Source organism: Sparus aurata, chromosome 9 (genome assembly GCF_900880675.1).
Source record: "Sparus aurata chromosome 9, fSpaAur1.1, whole genome shotgun sequence".
Lineage (NCBI taxonomy): Eukaryota > Metazoa > Chordata > Actinopteri > Spariformes > Sparidae > Sparus > Sparus aurata.
The window spans coordinates 8,522,920-8,545,466 of NC_044195.1; the positions used below are offsets into that span (position 1 = coordinate 8,522,920).

The 22,547-nt window shown below is 40.7% G+C and overlaps 1 protein-coding gene across 3 annotated transcripts in view; it reads left to right on the plus strand.

Moving 5' to 3' along the window:
- man1a2 (mannosidase, alpha, class 1A, member 2) overlaps positions 1–22,547 on the plus strand; it is a 136,503-nt gene that overhangs the window by 89,887 nt on the left and 24,069 nt on the right. For all 3 annotated transcript variants that reach the window (XM_030427978.1, XM_030427976.1, XM_030427977.1), the window contains exons 7-9: positions 13,615–13,709; positions 16,995–17,118; positions 17,614–17,707. In XM_030427978.1, the coding sequence (XP_030283838.1) occupies positions 13,615–13,709; positions 16,995–17,118; positions 17,614–17,707 (313 nt within the window). The remainder of the gene's footprint in view (positions 1–13,614; positions 13,710–16,994; positions 17,119–17,613; positions 17,708–22,547) is intronic.

A 22,547-nucleotide genomic window follows, 5' to 3' on the forward strand; every position in this document is an offset into this window, starting at 1 on the left:
TAGTGAGTGGAGTTTTTTCTCTCTCTTCTGTTGAGTTTGTTCTGCCAATATCTGCACCTCATTAGCAGAACGTTGTGTTTAGCTTCCTTTACAAGTCCATCCCCATTTGATGGGTAATATCCTTCCAACCTGACACATTGTTCTCTTGTTGTTGCACCAAATGTGATGGTAAAGCTCAGAGGACTGTGGGCTGCAGCAGAGTATGCAGAGTACAGGAAGCTATGTTGGCCACCAATGCCAGTTAAGTGGATTATATAGTACTGTACGTTGTGGTGCTGGAGGAACAGTGGTATAGAAGCCTCCCTCTCTCTATTTGTACTGCATTTGTCTCCCAGTGCTACTACAGGCATTGTTTTATTCATGCATCAGCCAATTTAGTAGATGGTACTTTAACTGTTAACCAACTGAGAACTACAATAGCAATAATATCTTACAGGGACAGGCCAATATTTAGACCATATGCTTTTTACTGTCAGACCAGCAGTTACATGAGAGGGTAGATAATCATTTTAATTTCTGTGAAGATCATACGTGAATGTTTAGCTTAGCTTAGCTTAGGGCTGGGCAATCTCACCAAGAAATAATGTTACCTTCGATTAAGCCACAATCATTATCTAAATTGCCACCGAAATTGTAATCTTTTTTTTTTTGGTTTTGAAAAGTCCTGTAGACTATAGCCAGACTTGAAACATGCCTATACATGTCTCCCTTTGCACCATTAAAACACAGTATTGCATTAAAGAAAGTTCAGGCTCCTCCTCCACCAGATTGCGTGCTCACATTGCATCGTTTACAACAAGGCACTCAAGGAAGTGCTGCCGGAAGTAATTCATCCAATCATCATGGCCATCTAGTTGGATTCATCACTCTATTGGTTTGTAAAGGTTGGGAAGATCTGCTGGTCAGTGAGGCTACGTGAAGGACACAGAGGTGGAAGCAGAAGAGGATATTTAATACCAAAATCTCTACCAAAATATTGTGGACATCTTCAAGATTGATCATGATTTAAACCATCATGCGACCCAAACCTAGCTTGGCTTAGCACAAAACTGGAAGCAATTTGTTGTCATTCAAGCTTAAGATGTACACCTTACGACTCAAACAATTGTTTGTTTACGGAATGAATTGTCCTTCATATTTTAAAGTGTTTGGTAACATAAAATTAGAGGTAGTGTTTTGACAACTGTTATCTTCAACGCCAAAACAATTTCTTTACTGAAACCTGTTGAGACTACGAGTTGTCATAATCCTTTGTTACCTATTTCAGTTGCCAGCTTTTGACACTTGGTATTGAAATCTTAACAGCACCCAAGTGGCTCTTATACATGGTAACTTTATAACAGGTCTTTCTTTAGAACTCCATAGTTTATTCCTTAAAGGAGGAGCTGCCTACAGGAACGTCTCATTACCAGGCTCTGTCTAAGCCCTTGGTACAGACAGGAGCAGGGAGACTAAGCATGGCAGCAGAAAACATTTTACTGTTTACGTCATGTATGGGTCAAAGGTGCACTGGTAAGAAAGCGGCACCAGCAAATCTCTATTATCAGTGACACTGGTATTGTTATATGCTAAAGGGTCTTGTTTTGAATGCAGCCTTTGCTGTATAATTAGCGGTCCATTTGGATAGATCTTTCCTATTCCCTGACAGAATTACCCACCCTACCTTTAACTACATTTATGAAGGTTGTAGTCCATTATGAAACCTATTTCCTTCTTGACAAAATTAGCTGCCCTTCTTTTACCTTTATATCTAAATGTAGAATGCCATCATGATAGATATTTACTGCCTAAAAGAATGACCAACCCTACTTTTACCTACATTCATAGAGGCAATACATAATGCTAGATAATTATTGAAAATGAGCTTTAAAAAAACATATTTCTAAAGTAGTAGTCCATCCTGACAGATTTTTACTACCTAAAATAATGAACTATTTATAGAGGGATACATTTCCCCTCCTGGCAGAATGCCCTAAACTGCTTCTAAATGTCACAGCTCGGCTGAACTGAGCCATCCTGAAGGGTTGGCAGACCTTGCTTTTTTGGTTCATCCCACCGGCCGCCTGAACACATTGAAAATAAGCTTGCAAGGAAAAAATGGGCTTGTGTTGCAAATTTCCTAACTCTTCAGGAAATGATGTCCAGTCTCCCAAATGCCAACATTTCCGTAAAAAATTAGATTTTGTGTCTGTACTCACATCATTGATCAGGGAATTTAACCAGCACCACAAGGTCAAGGATTTGCTGCATTAACGTGTTCTCAAAGCCTTTCTCTGCTGATGTGGAAGGAATACAGGAGGATGTGCAGTTGGATGTTATTGAAATGCAATGAGATGATGATATTTGGCTGTACTTGCATATAATATACTTAAATACATGTGACCAAACATTTTCTCTTATGAAACTTAACAAGAGGACACTGGGGAGCTCTGTGGTGTACTTTGAAAGACTTATACCTGACCTGACAGTAGTGATACAATTGTCTTTACTTCAAGTGTACAGCACAATTTGCTTTAAACCTGCTCATTAAGATGGTGTCTTATATTGGGTTTATCCCTCAGGACTTTATTCTTTTTTTTCTCTGTATGGCCCCAAGTTTGCACACCCTAGGTTTAAGGTTTTTTTTCTTTCTGGCTAACGCACAGTATGCATGTAAAGAGAAAAGAAACTGCTGGACATCTTGTCCTTGTTCCTTCAAACAAACAAAGGAGAGGGACTGAAAGACGGGGATGATTTTAAAAAACAGCAGATTGCACAAAGTAGGGAGAGGGTCAGGGGAACAAGCCGAGCCCTGTAAGGTAGGATAATGAGATGAGAACGTCTAGAAGAAAAGCTGTAGACTCTGCAGGCATAAATACCACACCACGAGCACCCTGTGAACGCAAAACGAGAAGGGATGGAAGGAGATAAAGAGATGGAAAATGACAGAAATGGAACAGCAAATGAAGGGAAGGAGGAAGGGAGACAGTGGGACAGAGATAATGATAGTGATAGAAGCAAAACCAGAGGGGAAGGGGCAAAATTAGAGGGAGAGCGGGTAGAACAGGGGGAGGGAGGAGGACAGATGTAGAGAAAAAGTTAGTTTGGGAAAGACATGAGATGGATGCAAAACAGAGAAAAGGAAGGCAAAGAGACAGAGGTTAAGGGAGAGGCGTGATGACGGAAGATACATGGTGAAACAAAAAGTGTTGTGAAGAATGGCAACAACATAACACATGTCTTTGTCTCTGCCACCAAGGATACATTTGAAGCCTGCCTCTGAAAACATCCTGTATTTTTCCCTCAATCCTTTCCTCAGATTCCTATCAGTGTTGCTCCTTCACCCTCTCGATTCTCACCGTAAATGTCTTTCGTTACCCCGCACACTACTTTTCTTCCTCTCACTCTCTGTGATGGAGCTTTAGCTGCCTGCTGTCCAGGGGTTGGTGACTGCAGACTGCAGTACATAGACACGCAGACGTCTGTTTGATCTCACCAGGGAGCGTTTGATTCCCTCTCGTTTTTTTGTCAAACATTCAAGCCGTCAAACAAATTCAGAGCATCTTACACTCTCTCTGACTGACTGCCATTACACCACTGCCCAGCAGGAAGGCAGAGAGACACACGAGTGGCATTGGCTAGCTTTGTGATCACTATGAATGAGCCAGCTTTAGGTCCAAAATGCTACTCGACACTAGGACGTCCAACTTGTGAGGACGGGAACATGTATTCCCTGGGGAAAACAAAGAAAGTTAAAGAAATGTAGAATAAGTATAAAATTGACGCAACAACAAAAATCAAACAGCAATTTTAGGACTTTCACTCCAGACCTTGCAGGTAGAGGGTAAGAGTAGCTGAAGCACATGGTAAAATTAGAAAGAGGATGTCTGTTAATGTTCAGGATAATGCCTCTGCATTACTCAGCCTTATTGAACATAATAACAGTTTTGTGGTTTGTCAACACTCACTGGCTTGGCTTGCTGTTAGGATGCAGTGTGAAGAAAAGTTTTAAGGATTGTACAAGGCACTATGATTTTTTCCATTCGTATAAGAAAAATAAGTAAATACATGTATGGGTCAATCACAGGGTCATATTTTAGTTAAAATGTTGTTGTTTTTTTTTTTTTTTTTACTAAGAATGCACAAACTAACTTCCTACCTTTAGCATGTTAAAATCTTTTAGCCTCATGTTCTCTGGTTTCTACAATCACTAGTCCTCCTGCTGCCCACACATTAATGTCCCCATGAGCTTGGGACTTCTGCTGTACACTGTGGCATCTGGGGCAACTTCCTTCACATGTAGGGCTAGGGGTTAGGGTTAATGTTGGGTCTGTGTTATATCCTCATGTGCAATAACTAACCCTAACTCATGTGATATCACATGAGTAACACAGTGTCACCACGGGCTGCTTGCATGACTTTACTTGGGTGGGCTGCACTCATGTATTAGGACTACCAAAGTTTACAGTATTAGGTGATCTGTTTTAAGATTTTGCACTTTTACTTGGGCAAAAATGAAAAAATGTTGTATACTGGGAACTACTTATGTCATTGTTTAGCCAAAGCGTGTATGTTCCCCTGGTTTGGTACCACGTTAGTTTGGATTTTTTCAACAAGCTGCCACCACACAGTGCTCACCTGCTGAAAAATCCAATACTTGAGGTGTGTTCCATGAACACATTTATAGAACAGTAAACAAAATGTATAAGGTGGATAATTAAGTTGAATGAAAAAGCGTAATGTAATATTTCCAACATTTTCAATTAACAAAAAGCTCTGGCTGAACATTTGCACATGGGGAGATAAGCCCAGTCATTAAAATTGCTATATCTTGCCTTATAGCACGGTCAATATCTCCATCAAAACCTGCCATTTTCAGCGCGTGTGTTTCCAGCTTCAAGGTTGGTCTGATTTCCTGTAATGACTTTGACTTTGAACGCCAATGCACAGATATCAGAAAAGGAAGGAGAATGACGTCTGAAATAGGCAGTCAGTGGTAGAGATGGTTCAAAAGGTGAAGTTGTAATGTAAATACAATACATAAGTCATGAGACAGCCATCCATAATGTTGATACATTCTTGCCAGGATGAGAGCAGCCCATATTGAGGCCACCCCAGATGTTTCTAGCAGCAGCCGTCTAGCTTCCCTTGGGAGTCCTTTTCCCTTTTGGCAGATATTGCTGTGATGACATGCTCAGTAACTAGCTGCTGCTGTGCCAGCAGGCAGCCACACACACACACTAACTGAGAGAATGAAGAAAACCAAGATGGTGTAACAAACAGGAAAGAATTTTTAATTTCTTCGCTGCTCTATGAATTCCACTTGCAAACAAGTGACTTACCATGCCCGTACAAACTATACTTACTCCTTACTTAAAATGTAATAATTTAATTCAACCACATAGAAAAAGTACAAAGTCACACAGGGAGGAGAGTTGGAAAGACACAGAGGTTAAAAGATAGTCCAAACGAGAATAAGTCAGAGAGGTGAGAAGACGAGGGTGAAATGGATGCAGAGAGGGACGAGGGCAGGAAAAGAGTGAGAGATTTTTGTACCGGAGATGACAAGCAGAAAGATGTGGGGAAATGGACCATGCACTGAACACAGGAAAAGAGAAGGGAGAGAGGTTAAGATAATTAAATTAATGAGGGAAGGAAGAGACTAATGCAGAGTGGGAAATGAAGGAAGAGATATCTCCTTAAGAATTAATAGCCAAGTTGAACTAAATGCAGATGTGTACAGTTGTAGTTCATGGTCAAGTTCTGCTTTTCAAGTGCTAAAGAATTACCTGAGCACTTGGTCTTTACCTGAAGACTATGCACTGATGATAAAGCATGACAGAATTACACAGATAAACTTCAGCTTCACATCCAATTGCGAGAATCCTAGACACCCTCCATTTTACTTTTGTGGATATCCCACATTTTAATTTCATAATGTTTTCATGCTCGGAGAATAACTCGGCTCAGTTCTATTTTCAGCTGTCCTTAGGGGAAAAGATGTTAACATTCAAGAAAGGAAAGTCTAGACGTGCAATGCCAAATGCAGAAGAGGCAGTATGAAAACATCAGGTGGGACTTCCCCAGCAGATGCTGAGGGCAGAATAGCACATCACTCAGATCCTTTTCAAGGCCTCACAAGTGCATTTGCATTAATGCTCAATGCAAATATCTGACAGCAGTCACAAACGGTGTGAGGGCAACAAATGAAGCGATCCTGGAGCTAATTTGACGATGGTCCTCGGGTGTCCTCCATGGCAGCTCATCTTTGTGCCTCCTGCCTTTGATGCATGCTGAACAGTGTGAACAAACGGATCAGCTGATGGTGAAGTGGCATGACAAAGTATGGAAATGACGCACAGTAACCACACACACACACACACACAACGGGTGACTTAATCCTGTCTCTCCTGCTGGCCCTCGGGGCCCTTCTTACCAAGCAGGCACATTCAGCACATTTCACAGTCTACCCCTTAATCCATTTATGAGCCTCCATTACATGTCAACAGTGGCCCACTGCTTACACCAGAGACTGTGTGTGTCTGCTATGTACAGTTGTATAGTAGTGCGAGTGTGTGTGTGTGTGTATATGCAGTGTAAAAAAATGCTCATCTTAAGTCATTTAATAAATTATGTAGAATTAGTCTTATTCACACATTTGTTCTGGAGACTTATCAGTCCAGATAGACTAAGTCAGGGATTAGAATAATTGATATTACCTGTACTACAAATGATTCCGTCTACACATATCATTATAGAAAGAGACTGATTCATTTGGCAAAAGAACCCAACAAAGAGTTCAAAGTACAGGTCGACTGATGTGGCTATAAATTAAAATCTTTGTGTCAGAATTCTGAACAACCAGTGATGGAATTAACCTTTGAACAGTTTACCTAAATATGGTTCTTAGGTACAATTTTAAGGTACTTTACTTGAGTATTTCCATTTTCTGCTGCTTTATACTTCCTCTCCACTACATTTATTTGATAAATGTAGTTACCTGTTACTTTTCAGATTATTAAGTGTTTATAGGCTATTAATTGTGATATGTTACCAATCAGATATTGTTATGAGCAGGGCATTGTCTAAGAGGGTGCTGCATGAGAGCCAAAGTAGCACATTTTAAGTCAGTTTATTTTACCGGCAATCTCACAAACAAATCACAGATACCGATAATCAGAAAGATCCTGAATGTTAGCCCTGAAAATCAGCCAGACCGATCATCAGTGTAGTCCTAGTTCAAGGTGTCGTTGCACCACTAACCCTAACCCTCTAATGGTGAGGTTAAGCTGGGGTTTTAAACATATTGTCTCCGTGTCATGCTGCTGCTACACTGTAATTTCCCAGCTTGGGATCAATAAAGTATATCTATCTATCTATCTATCAGCACAGAGCAGACGAAGACATTTAAAATCAAATTGAAGGGAGATGATTTGTTAAACCACAGCTTTGATTAGATCTGATGATACAAAGTTGAATAGAAGGATGTTGGTGCATTAACATAATGAGCCTGTGTTAAAGAGGATGGACCGGATGGAACTTCAGCTGGAGCATTAGTGATTGAGCTTAGTTCATGTCGTTGTCAGCAGCTCTCCCACGTCGGCTCCTGTCAGCTACACTTACACTTTGATTGCAGGTTTCAACTGGCTGCTTGTGTGTTTCACTTCTGTAAATGACTTTCTGCACTTGTACACGCTTTGGTGTTTGTGTTTGTGTGGTATCTGTCAGAGCTTGCTCTGCTGTACAGAGATTCCAGTCTCTCTCAGCTGTTCACAGCTTACAAATTATATCCTCATGTGTAATAACTGGATCATTGGCCGAGTTTAGGATGTGTTTGAGTGGCGGATTACAGCTCTCCCTGTCCCTGGGACGTAACATCAACGCACCATTTGGCAGACGATTTCATCCAAAGCTCCTTACAGGACCACTGCTCACATTTTCAGCGTGGCTGGTCCCAGTAGGAGTCAGCGGAGGCAGTGTTAACGTCATTCTCTACCATGAGGGACAGAAAACCAGCCTGTGTCCCCCTCTGCTCTCCTCATTCCTCCTGCCATACTCCAAATCTGCTGTCTGGGAATTTGGCCCATCGAAACAAACAACCCAGCGGCCCCGGACCACCACTAATCCTGAATTAGGAGGAGAATGCAGAAAAGAGTAATAGGAAAAGAGAGATGGAATCGGCAGAGTCTTGAAAGATGGGGGGAGAGGACACTACTAATGGGTCAATAAAGGAAACAGAGAAACTGTAAGTGGAAACGGAAAAGAGGATGAAAGAGAAATGTGTGTTCAGTAGTTCTCTCTGTTTGTATGTATGTATGTAGTTACAAGCGCCCAACAGATACTGGATGTTTAAATAACATTTGCATGTACAAAAAAAAATAAGTTGAAGGAAAAATTGTGTAACGGTGAAACAGTTAACGCAAACTTACATTAATTTCAGTATTGCAATGTCTTACGCTATCCGCCAACACTCTGTATATGCTCATACTGGTATCTGTGATAAATTGGCTGATAATGTCATCCCAGCATTTTATTTCATTTCATTTATTCAATTAAGGAGCAGTGCATATTAATAAACAGTGTTGTAAATATACCAGAATATACCAAGAGGCTTGTTTTCTACTATAGTCCCTGGCCAGGTTTAAAGTTGTCAACCTACGATAAAACGAAAAGTTTCATCCATGTGATGTTTGTGTTTGTGCAAGCTCTCAAAAAAAATGTCTTTCTATACCAGGACACATACTATACAAGTTCCCAGATGAAAAAATCTTGTCAAAACACAAACAGAAATACAAGAAACCGCCCTCAATTATATAGTCAAAAATGGGGGGAAAAGAATGAAACATTTTGTTTAAATCAGAAACTATCTGAACAAAGAATAAAGATTCAAGATGAATTTATTTAATGATTTTAAATCAGGATAGAATGAAGAGATGCTTTGCACAAAAGTTAATTAATAAATTCTATAGATGAATAAATGATAAATAATGAATACTAGAAATAATCTGAATTTATGTTTGAGTGTGGTGGATGAGTTAAGAAGCTGCTCTGTACCCCGGTGGTGTTGTCTTGTAGTATCTTTGGGCTCTGTGCAGACATCTCACTTCACTGGTGTCACTCTGTAGATGCTACCAGTGATGTTCTGGGTGGTTTTAATCAGCTGCTGTAGCTCCTTCCTGTAAACAAGATTTAAAATCTAACCAGATTGTCTGTTTCAGATTGTTACTTGACAGTCACTCAGTGCTACGGAAATAATGATTCATGTTTGATACCCATAGCTATACATAATACTTCTAACACTGAACATTGTATACATTTAAAGGATGTCAAATTATGATGCACAACATTCAGTGAGTGCCATAGTATTGTAGTTTCTGGAAAAGAATACCTCTTCCTAATACCAATTAGTAGCAAGAGTGGCTGCTTGGTAGATGGTCAGCAGCCAAAATGTACCTACATTTTTGTGGTGTAGTTGGCAGCATGTGGCTGCATGTCCTCAGAGTCTGTTCACACCAGATGCTGAACACTAAGTTTGGCCACGCAAATTAAAACAGGCAGAACACAATTTGTCTCAAGTGGGAAATGCTCCATGGTCATATACATAAAAAAGGAAAATGTACAGGCACTAATTAATCAGACTGTTTCGCCTGCTGTCCTCCTCTCAGCAGGCTCACTTCCTTTGGCCACAAACAATACCACTCTTGTTTCGTTAGAGGGCCTGTTTGCTTTTCCATCCCTCCCTGTAGATGAAAGCAGTGGAGAAAGATTATTATCGTAAGCTGTGGAGTTTTATCTGTCAAGGCGACTGGTTGCGTCCTCTGACGGGTGGTTTGGACCTGGTCCCTGCTTGATGACATCGGCGGCAGGATTGCCAATACAATGCAATGGAGTTTGTTAAGGGCCTCGGTGTGGCGAGCAGACAGGCTACGAATCAGTGGAGGGGTTTATGATGACTGGAGGGACACACGCACACACACACACACACACACACACACAGTAATAACAAACAGATGCCTTCTTCAAAACTCTACATGTGCATTGTATGTCCGAGGTGAAGACGTGAGAGAGGACCAAACGGTCTCCACTGTTGTTCTGTTCCTATCTATAGCCAGGTAGCTACCATTAGTAAGGTAGAGGTCTGCAGACATATTGATGTCTTCTTAAGCTCTACAGGGAAGCAAGAGCAGATGAATTAATGAGGGGCCTTTGTGGGTCTGCCCTGCTTGTACATATACTCATTATTAAAAATGGATGCCTGGCCTCTAATTCCAGCTGGACGTTGCATTACTGTAAAGGATTGACTTGAATATTTTAAAGGTTGCTTAACAATGATAGTCTTGCAAGTGATCACGATTTCAAAATCAATAATGTTTTGTTTTTTTTCAATTGTGCTTAAAAAAAATGTGAAAATCATCCCTATTTTGTCACCATATTGCCCAGCCATAGTCACTCTCCGTATCTTCGATCCTGTCTTATGTTCCCTTTTGCCATTCCTGTGCTTCATTTCCTCCTCACATGCAGGCCAGTCTACACATCTGTTGGACTGCATTGTTCTCTCTCTCCCTCCCTCCCTCCTCTTGTCTGTGTCTGGATGTGTCCATGTGAAACTCCACAGTTTAACCTCCGAGTCCTCTGTAAGATCTCCCACAGGCTGCTTAAGTGTTCTGCAAACACCAGCATGTGTTACTGCTCCCTCTTACTTAGCGAGACAGCAGGAATTTTCCATAGATCTGGTCTCTCTATAAAACTGCTCAGCCCTGACAGATTGTGTTGATGAATCAGCGTCCGTCTGCCCCGTGTTCAAATGCTCGTCTCTTCGGCGCTGCTTTGCCTGACTGCTGTCTGCAAGTCGTACAACTCCAGCTTTTATCTGTCCTTCTGCCGACAGTCTTGAGCCATTTGCTTTTTAGCGTTATTTCGGGACTTTTCTGATAACGTGGATCAAGTATAGCTAGCCATGCAATGACATTATGAGGAAGTACACCGAGCACCTTTGATAGCTAATCCGGCAGCTTCTGGTAGTCTGGTCAAACACTGTACATTTTTGTCATTTTGGAAGATTGGTACACCATATCTTATTTTCTGCTCCATGAGTAAACAATGGTTTGGTCTCTGCATCACTTGTGTTAATTGATAACATTGGATTATGATTTTCTTCCCCACACGGTTCATGACTACCATGTCTGCGTGTGTGTGACTGGTGTTTACCTGTCGCCTCTCAGAAACCACAATGCAGCTTTCAATCCATGTCCTGCTGTGCACGTTCAGTTAACTTTCATTAATGTTTTGCAGTTCATGCTGTGAATAATTGGTTTGTTGACGGGAATAAATGTGACGACCTCATGAGGCCAATACATTTAACTAAATGTGTCCCTCAAATAAAAATTCAGATTCAGTAACACAAATTGTTGATAAATTCACTAATTAAGTAAAGTAAAAAAAACAGTGCAGAGAAAAATAAAGGGATACCTCTCTGCTCTCTGTGTATGAACTTGGTGGTAATAATTGTCAGTGCTCCAGACTGCGACCATGTAGTCACATTATGCAACAATGCAACTGCATTTTATAAACTAAGATCACCAGTTCGACTTGCAGATATGCGAGATTCAGTTTAAAAGAGGTCTACGGATACATATTCAACTAAAATTGGACCTGTTCACCTGAGGTAGTTGTCACTCTGTCTCTGAATCCAGTCTGCAGTTCACACACTCAACTCATAAAACAGATTGCTGTATAGCCGACCTGCGACAACCTCATTCTGGCCCTTTGATCATTGTATTAGTTGGCTATTTTCCTATTCATTAGTTTCGTCTGTTGTCAAGCACAAACATTTTCATATTTCATTTTCTCATGTAATCTGTTTAAGCCGGGGGAAATCCACCTGCCGACCTACTTTTACGATGAAAAAGATGTTTTTGTCTACATAACTTGTTGGAGTGAAGAACAGTTAAAGTGGATTTTTTGACACATTTTTAATTCATAGATTGACAGTTCAAGGATTTAAACATTTGGCCCCTTGGCATTTCAGTCTCTTTCCGGCCCTTCTAAAAGCTGTAGAGTAACATTACTCCAGCTGTAGAGTAACATTAGGCTTAAAGAGTGTTTACATTATGGTACATGCTCACTCCCTCTCATCCACAGCAAGCGAGAGAGAGTCCTGCCTCTCTCTTTCGCCTCTCTCGCTTTCCCGTTTAAAGATTACATTAATACTCTGCAAAACTTTCATCTGCAGTTGTCTGATCTATTTTACAATAAATGGCTTTAATCACACGTCTTATTATACATATACAAAGTGTTACTGTAGACAGCGGTAATAGCAGTTAGCTCCAGGGCTGTGTATGACCCTGATGTCTGTTATATGGTTTCAGTGTGACGCTTAGAAAAACTTCCACATCACAAGGAAGCTAATAATGAACTCATACATGTGATAATAAATGGATACAAAAACCTTCCTCTTGTTGTTTATTTGTAGTTGAAACTATTTGTCATCAGTTGATGGTTTTTATAATATCTGATTTTTAAAAGTCATGGAAAATGACTTCCTTAAAGCTCGACTTCACTTCCTTCCTTTAAGATGAAGCAAAACACTGTTGTGCCTGTAAATTGTCTATTTGTGACCAAAGCATTTACCAGTAAGATGGAAAATGAGTGTGTTTTAAGTGGTCCTTGTAAACTTTGTGCTGGGACTGGGACTCTGTGTTCTGTAGGGAGCACCAGTGATACTAGTGGAAACAGTTCATCTGGAGCCCTGAGTCATGCCTGTTACATAAGTGTTCTTTGATAGTCATGTGAGAGAATGGAAGAAAATCTGTTGTGGTACCAAAGACCTGTCATGATATCTGAACTCTTGTTCTCTGGTAGGGCTGCATTAAAATAAGTAAAGCATAGTCTCTCACTCGTAAACTGTGTTTATTTTGTTTATTTGCCGTTTGCTTTGAATGTAATGGTGAGTTGTCTGCACAGAATACACCAATCCACAGTTACATCTCCTAGCGTGATGCTCATATACAGCGAGTTCAGCTGCAGAATAACCTTATGTTCCTTTTATCGCGTTGATTGGCACGCTGAGAAAAGAACAAAGACTGCAGCGGATATTTCCGGACCTTCATCTGTCAGACGAGTGCAGGAACTTGTGTAATCTCTAAACGAACACATGTCCGGTTCTCTCCATCAGTCGGTGTAAATTAGACGCCAGTCGTGATAATGAAAATTCAACTCTGACTGTGTGCTTTGGTATCTCACTCTGCTCAGTCAGTGCCGTTTGACCTCCAAGCTTCTCTCGTAGACATCTCAGCGGTATTCTGCAACATTTCATATTACTGCAGCGCAGTTTGAAGGGAGGTTTTGCATATATTACCCCGCCAGTCTCCTCTATAAATCTGTACGGCTCCGACACTTTGTGGCCATCGTTTAGCAATCGTTTGTCTCCCAACATCTCGCTCTGCATTATTTCCCTTCATACGGCATTTGTTTTGCTTGTCAGCTTGTTTTATGATGGTACCTGTCAGCTGTTTGAGATGAATATTAAGCAGGGAAAGTTGGTGGACTGCAGAGAATGCCAAGTTATCATGATAAAAGGTAATTAATCTTAAAAATTAAACCTCTCTCTTTCTCCCATTCGCCCTTTCTCTCTAGGTATTCAAGCTGAAGGCGGTCCAGCTAGCTGAGAAGCTGCTTCCTGCCTTTAACACCCCCACAGGAATCCCCTGGGCCATGGTCAACCTTAAGAGGTCAGTGACACTGCCGGTGAAAACCACCCCCTTCATCCAGTAGCTGGCCTGACATGAATATAAAGTGAGATGTGCCACTCAATATCACTTACAGTTGACCGAGCAACCTCGAAAGAAGCTCTGGTGGGACTTGATTGACAGATTGTTCCTTGCACAAATGCTGTGTCTGTTTTAGATTTTTTTTTTTTATCTTTACTCTTTTATCTTTATCTTTCTATCTATCATAGAAGATGGATGTCAAATTTTAAACCCACAGTAGCAGATTTTTTGTCCACTTAAAGGCAGTGGAAACTAGCTGTGAACGCTACACTGAAGTCTCCTCGTTTTGATGTGGTGAACTTGTTAGAAAACAGTTGATTTACACACCCAGCAGATACAGAGCAACATTGTTATTAAGTAGCTGTGTTTTAAAGTACCTGGGTCATGTTTAGTATCTACCAACTCCTGGGGAAGTATCTGGCTTGTTAGCTGCTTAATGTTCCACCACGTTCACCAGCTAGTCACGAACTTGAACTCGCTAAGTAGCTTGGTAGACATGAGAGAATCTCATTTAATAATTCTTTGTCGGTCCATCAATTCAAAACCGCTTTCACATATGCAAAATCTCAGTTGTCTATACAGCCTGTGGACAATGTGTTTAAGTTGTTTAATGCTGCCAGACTGTGGATTCCTTTGTGAAGAGTTTTCTCTGACAGTCCAAATGATGTGACCTGTTTTCACGTTCTCAAGTGCCTCATCTCAGTGCCTCTCTCTGCTTTGCCAGCATATAGCAACAGTAGCTAACGTCAGTTTAGTAAGTCGGCTGACATAAACTTACGACTGGCTTCTAGCACAACGCACAAGTTCCATAGAGAGCTATTGAGGAGTCATTTGTCCTGTTATCTGGACTGTGTTCTTGATCCTTTTACATCTTGATGGACTCTGATTGAAATCTTGTCGAGCCTTACCTGTGGAGTCCTCTTGTAAACAAGATATGATATTCGAAAGTATTTTTAATCCGCCATTGTTTACATCCCTGTTTACTAACTCTCAGTCTTATTCTTTCCTGCCTTTGCGGGCACATTGTTGTGTTTTCTTGGCACGTTTACAGCAACCTGCAGTAGATAGAATAGTGTGAAATCATCGGCACGACAATGTATCATGTCTCCTCATCATGTGCGTCCTCTTGTGCTCGCATGAGACGAACAAAACAGGAAGTGCCGTGAGAGAAGCAACTCAACAGAGTTACTAGAGATCAAAATCTCCACGACGTTAATTTCACTTAAAAGTTTTAGACCTGAGTCTCCTACACAACAGCAACAATGAAAAAACCCTCACACTCACTCGTTTGCTCTCAGCGGTGATCAAGAATACCCTGGCCTTTGCAATTAAACACGCAGTGGAGTTATAGCAGGGATCCACAGTGTTAACAAGGGTTTATACAGGTCCCTCACATCCTTCATTTGATCATTTTATCAGCGAGACCTGGAACTTTTAATGTTGTTAAATGTTATGTTTGAGTCCTGAATTAATTCAAAACTGCAGTACTCCCAGGTGACCCTGGCATACAGTCTACCCACACAGGTGTCGTTCACTTTTGCTGCCTGATTTGCCCTCTCCACAGGACTGTGTGGGCATGTACAAACTGCACAGTGAGGCCAGGACAACAAACACCTCCATCATTCTCACTAACACATAATTTGGTCACCTATGCCCACTGTCACCGGACTCGACTTCAACCTGAAAAGGAGTCTCATCAGTTTGAATACGGCTGTAGGAGCAGGGCTTTTTTCATGGTAGTTTTTGGAACCTCTGTGAACACGCTCAAAAAAGTCTTAACAAAGTGTTAAATTGAACTTTTATAAGGCTGTAGTCACCCTGTTAGCCTGCAGCTTGTGACAGTGCTCCACTCTCCGTTGTAACCTCGGCCTGAAGTGTAACATTACCCTTACATTTTCACATTTCCAACCCTTTCTGTTCCACTTATTGCTTTCTACTACCTTTTTGTCATTTCATTGTATTTGTGAATAGAGTGTGTCCGTGTGTGTCCGTGTGTGCGCGTGTGTGTGTGCGCGTGTGTCTGTGTTTGCCTGCATGTATGTGTGCCCTTTTATACTGTCCACTTCCACTGTTCCTCGCTTCTCTGAGTTATCAATTTACTTTGAATGAAGCAATGAAATGAAAGAAAATGGCTATATCGACCTGCGGGATACTTTGTTGTTGAGCACCCTGGCTTGGTGTGTGTGTGAGATCAGTGTCCCGTTATATGTGTTGCCAGGCTGTTTGAGATTTGTGTTGAATAAGCCAGAGCCTCCTTTCACAAGATAATTGTAATTTGTTAGAGAGTGAACACTTTGTGTTTTGTCTTACCTACCTCTAGACAAACGCAGAGCGGGGAAAATGCAGCTGCACATGTTCCTACATCACAGACACCCCTAGGAGTAATAGTACACACAGGAATTTAATCTAAACAGAAAACACATCTGTCTTTTTATGCTTGATCAGGCAAACAAGGTGCTTCAGACACACACCTCCTCCTCGCACACAAATACACACCTATAATGCGCTCATGTAAAATTGAAGCAGTGCAGGATGCCTCCTGTGTCACATCTGGTCGTGTGTAAATGTCATTTTACCTGCTGTGAGTGCACGTAGTGAACCTGTTGCACTGGCTGCAATCAATCCAACCAGTGTCTTACTTGAAAATGTCTTCCATATGAAGAGAATTCCTTTCGCATTTCAGGGCATATTAAGGCTGTTACTTACAGAGATTTAATTATCTTTACATCATGTCCAGAAAGCCACGCCAAAGATGACTTTTAGATGTAATCACCATGATTACTGCATTTTATTTTTTCTTTATTTATAGGCGCTCTGCGGAGCTTCTGTGTTGTGTTGGAAGCTGTATGATTGTTGATAAAAAGTAAATGTCCTGTTACAGTCTGCTCACATATGGCCAAAAAAAGTGATTGATACATGTAAGTTATGCATATTTTATTCAAATTTAGACTAAAAATAGGGTGTTAGCAGGCACACATTTTAAAATGCAAGTGTTGCGTCATCGTCCGTGTTAAAAACCCTGGTGGCCCATTGTTACTTTGTCCTATAGATGACTACTATCTTTCACATCAGCTGAACAGAATTATAATCTTTGCTTTTTTTTGTCCAACCTATTCTCTCCCTCCCATCCAACTCTGTCCATCACATCAATCCCTCACCCTCCATAATCAACTTTCTTCTCTTTCCTCTTGTCTGCTCTCTCTGTCTTCTCCATCTCTCCACCTCTCCTCGCTTCTCCTCCTCCAGCGGTGTTGGTCGTAACTGGGGCTGGGCGTCAGCTGGCAGCAGCATCCTGGCTGAGTTTGGGACTCTCCACATGGAGTTTGTTCACCTCACCTACCTGACGGGGAACCCTGCCTACTACCAGAAGGTATTATTGTCTGTTTGTATGTTGTATCTGGCTTTGCCTACATGCTCACTGCTGCAGTGTGTCTGCATTAGTGTTGTCACGATATTAGAATTTCTAACTTCTATATACCTTGAAAAATAGCAATACTCGGTACTAAATTCAATACCAAGGGGAAAATTTGACCCAACATCACAGGCAGAAAATGTCTGATGTTTATTAAAAGACAGTTAGGAACAGCAACATCTTTGTTAATTTGCCTCTGCAGGAGGTGGGACTGTGTTGGCACTAAGGTGGTACATGTGTCAACTTTGCTGTCAGAGAGGAGGGCAAAAAAAATGCTAGTACTGGAGTGTGGGTACTGCAAAAAATGAGAAACCATTTCAAGTGTTCAGTAACAATATTTATTCGATATTTGGATACTTTTGGAAACACTAGTCCTCGTGCTTCCTTTGTTATGTGATACCAAATATAAGCCTTTGCTGAAAAGGTAAATATTTGTTTCTTTTGTGATCCCAGGTGATGCACATCCGGAAGCTGCTTGCCAAAATGGACAGACCCAACGGGCTCTACCCAAACTACCTGAATCCTCGCACGGGCCGCTGGGGTCAACGTAAGTACACAGTTTGGTTTAGATGGACAAGAGCGGCAAACAGCACGGTTTGCATCAAAGTGTTTTATTCAGCAGTCACATTGGCATTTAATCACAACCTCACATTAAAGTGCTGACACAAGTACATATAAGTGGTTAATAAATAAGAGTTTGCCCTTTAATTCCTTTTAAGTTTTTAAAGACCTTTTCAAACATTTAACAGAGAAAAAAAAGTAAACGATTGAGTTGTTTTAAATGCATTTTTGTTTTCTAGATTTAATTTAAAGAACACACTGGATCAATGCTCTGCAAGCAGCCACTTAGGAGAAGTGTCAGAATATTCTTGTGGGCTTCAGAAGATCATGTAATCTAAGTGCTATGAAGAGAAACACGAGGAATCAGCACTGAGTGGAAGAGAAAGGAGTAGAATGATCTTCTTTAATGAGAACAAATTGAAACGAGTAGAGGAAGATAGAAGAGGGGTAACACAGTATTCCCGGTTATATTGATTACATTTCGGCAGTGTGCCCGGGGAAATGAACAGCTCACTGAGTGGAGTTAGATGTGAGGTGGCACACTATTCTTGCTCTGAAACGTGCCTTTCCCACTTAAAGCCATCTTGACCAAATTAATATGGAAAGTAGGTGAGACACCGCATGTGTCATTTGGCTACACTTGCATTCATTTTGTATTTCTCTCCATTTAACTTTTGTTAAAGGATCACAGTTTCCTTTCTGCCTAAAGAATGTTTATGTACATATGAAGAGTTTTTAGGTAGCTGGTAAAGGATTCCTTTCTTTGGGGTTTTGAATAAAAGTGATAGAGGACAAAATTAGCAGCCTTGGTTCTGTGCAAAAGTGCAATTTAGGGGTGCCCCAGTAGCTCAGTATGTAGAGCTTGCACCTCATCTAAAGAGACTCTATCGTCGCTGCAGCAGCTCAGGGTTTGAACCTTGAGCCACCCCAGGAATTTCTTGATGGTTAGTAATGACAGGAGGAGCAGTTAAAAGTATATTGGAGAGGAAAAATACAGATTCTGAGTACACACAGATCTTTTGGGGATCAGGTATAGGCCTCCTGATATGATAATTGATAAACTGATGTCACAGATTTTGCTGAGTTTGGCCTCACCTACAGCTTCATATCAATCCTTTGAGTCATCGTTCAAATACTGCATCAGAATAATCAACATTTTCTTTCATACGTGCAGTCTGGATGTGTGTACTTCCCTTTTAATATTACTCAGGATATCTCAAGATATCATCCTAGTGCTCACAAGGGAATATTAGATATTCCTTTTTATTTATTTTTCAGCATTTCAGCAGGGAGAGTTTTGAACCTGAGAAGCGTTTAACAGAGACTCAGATGCTGGGTGACAGATATGGAGAGGACTGCAGTTCGTTATCACAACATTCCAACAGAATATTAAAATACTGTGGATATAAAGAACATTCCTTTTTGTGGGCACACTTGCCTTAGAAGTATTTTTTAAACTAAGCGCTGAATTTTTGTTCCCATCGATCGGAAATTACTATCTGCTTAGCTTTATTCATAAGTTTGGTGAAAGGAAATGAAAAGATGAAATCTGTTTACAATTGCATATATAGTGTTGTTTTTGTTTGTCCATGGGAATGAGTTGCTGCCGAAGAGAGTGCCATATTAAGTCTGTTCAATCTCACAACACTGCCAAGTTAATGGGAAACAGGCAATAGACTTTACTCAGACAAAAAAAAAAAAAAACAGGAGATGGTGCCACTCTTAAAGCAAAATACTGACTTCAACAACTGCTGTGATCTGGCAAGATGAAATCTCTGTTTTATTGGTCTTACTTGTCGACAAAACAAATGGTGAGCACTCATGAATGGTTGGATAAATGGTGGGGCTCATTAATGGATGGATATGTGGCTTGGCAGTGGCTTGGCAGTCAGACTGATGTACTTGTAAGTGCACAGACTTTGGGCCAAAAGCACGGAATAATAAATGGATGGAAGATGGAGGGAGGGCGGATTGATTGATTGATGGATAAGTACATTAACAGATGGATGGTTAGCTGGCGAGCTGCACGACTGGGCAGGTGATGAAGGATGTTTTCTGTTTGTTTCTCTTCGTGTGTGCGAGTCGGGGAGTGAGTCTTTTGTTTTTGTGTTTGAGTCATGACATATAGTTTTGAGTGTGAGTGCATCTGCGTGTGTCTTCATGAGCACACAAACAAACACTGTCTCTTTGCACATACACACCAGACCACCTGACATATTTATTGATCTGATGCATGTTGATGTGTGTATCTGGTCTTAAACCTGGACCGTTTATTAGCTGCCATTTCACCTTTTTGTTAAAAGTTAAAGCTCATTGCTGCCCCAAAACCAACCTGAACTACTGTAGTGCCCCCTGAGCACTGTATGGAGAGGCTAGTTGATATAGTTAGGAGTGAAAGTCAAGAGAGAGAGGAATGCAACAACTAAACGAAAAAATAGGGGATCAGAGCAAAAATGCCCTTGAATGTAAATAATTGTTGCAAAAAATAAAATTAGGAAATATATTGGGTTAAGGTGCCACTGAAGGTTTAAAATCCGTCTTTTTATATTCTTCATTTCATAACATTTCCAGTTTATTTGTTGAGATGTGAAGTAATCATGTCCCAACAATCATACAACAACTGCAGAATATTTGTCTGTAGCTGGTTGACTCTTTGCATCACATCCTGGGTAAGATGATTAGCTTTAAAAATGTAAGACTATTTTGATCAGTCATGTACTTACATTATCCTAACTCACTCCAACAGTGTTCCAACACAGAGAAAATTCAAAGGTTTCGTCAAGCCAATTATGGACTTAAGTTAGTCGCATGTCACCAACATTTTGGGGAAACCTCTGATGACATGTTTAAGAGAGAGGAAGAAAGTCAGAAAGGGACTTAACATTAAGTGAATAAAATACAAGAATAAAGAAAGAAAAAGAATAAAACAGCACTTCTGTTTGAGTCACTTAGAAAGATTTCTGTTAGCAATATTGGTTACTTAACAATAAAGACTTCAACTCCCACGATCCAACACTACATATGTCTTTTGTTTTGATTGGATTGAGGAACCCCCATCACAAGAAAGAAAGGGTAGATAATGTTGGCACCACTCTACACGCAGCAGAAAATGTAGACTCTTTACAAACTGCCGCATCAGCCAAAAAAATGGACCAAAAAAAGAAAGAAATGGGAGTTGATGTGCCTGCCAGTGCCTTCAAGGGTTGGTTCAGACCAAAAACATTACTGGACGTCACAGCGTGTTCACACAGGCTGAGCAGCATCCAAACATTTAATCTAATCTTGTCTTGTTGACATGTTGAAAATGAAACTAACAGCCAGAGATCGGCCTGTTTCTCGTTTGTTTTGATTTCAGGCATTACTGTGATATTTAGAGTCAAATTGTTCAACAGTCAGGAGCATGTTTTCTCTCTTGTTCACAGAAGGAGACTTTTTTGGTGTATGGACTACGGTCAAAGATAATGATACTGCAGTTACTGTCAACATGTTTCTGTTTTCCAAAAGAGGAGAAAACATGTTTGGACATATTTGTGCAGACGCTGAAAGCTTTCAAGCCACTGGGTGGGCATTTCCCACAGCAGGAGCTGCCTAGCATCTGATAGCCGGTGATCCTGCGGGACACGCTGTCAACTTTTGTGATGCGCTTCTGACTGGAGCAAGTCATAGCCCTGTACAGCTTACACAACAATGACCAGACACAACTATTTAAACCCGTATAGTGCTGGTTAAGTACCAGACAGGGATTGAAGACATCTGCCTCTGTTAAGTTTGTTGTACTCAGAAAGTTGAAAATCCCCCTGGTCAGTACTAAAATAGTGGATGGTATCATGGCAGAAAAATAAATAAAATATAAATGTCATCTTTTTGGTTAATGATTAACCTTTAAGAATTCAAGTTGAATCCAACACCAAGGATATAATGTATGTGCTGATATCTTGTGGAAAGATTTTTTTTATTTGAGATTGACTTTAAAAGTGTTACGGTGGAATCAGCTTACATGTTCAACGTTAGAATTAGAAATAATGGGTTGGAGTTTCCAACATATAAAGACAAACATAGCTGTACCATTTGTCTTGTTAAACATGTTTTTAATCAACAATTCACATATCAATAAACCAGCAGCAAAGATCCTCTGCAGTCACCGCTCACAGTGATGTCACAATACCACAATTATCGTTCACAGTCAGGAAGGCATAAAATGGAAGAACATTAAAAGTCCCTCTTCAGACAAACACACAGCGTGTGAAACATGTTGTTTTCTAACCATGATTGTTATTTACATATTTCTGTACACCTGTAACTACTGCTCAGTCAGGGGACAACACTTCATTTAAATTAATTACTGGAGCATTTAGACTGAGTTGTCAGGAGTGAACAGAGGCGGCACAGCTACAAAGATTAATGTGTGCTGATATTAAGCACTAAATGAACACAGACCACGAGCCGCAATCTGCCCACGGCTGGAATGTTTCTGTGTGTCTCAGCCGCTGTGGCAAGTAAACAACCACCAGTTGGAGCTTTTGTTATGTTCTTAAACAGTCTAATTGCTTTTTAAAATTTAGACTGCATTTTTCCACCCTGTCTGTCACATTGTCGGTCACATTGGCTATGGTGTGTGTGTGTGTGTGTGTGTGTGTGTGTGTGTGTGTGTGTGTGTGTGTGTGTGTGTGTGTGTGTGTGTGTCTCTGTGTGTGTGTGTGTGTGTGTCTGTCTGTCTGTTTTGAATATTTGGGTGAGAAATTGTAAATGTGTGCTTGTGTTTGAGACAATGTGTGACGTGTTTGAAGGGTGGAAGCGTGTGTTTTGTGTGTGTGTGTGTGTGTGTG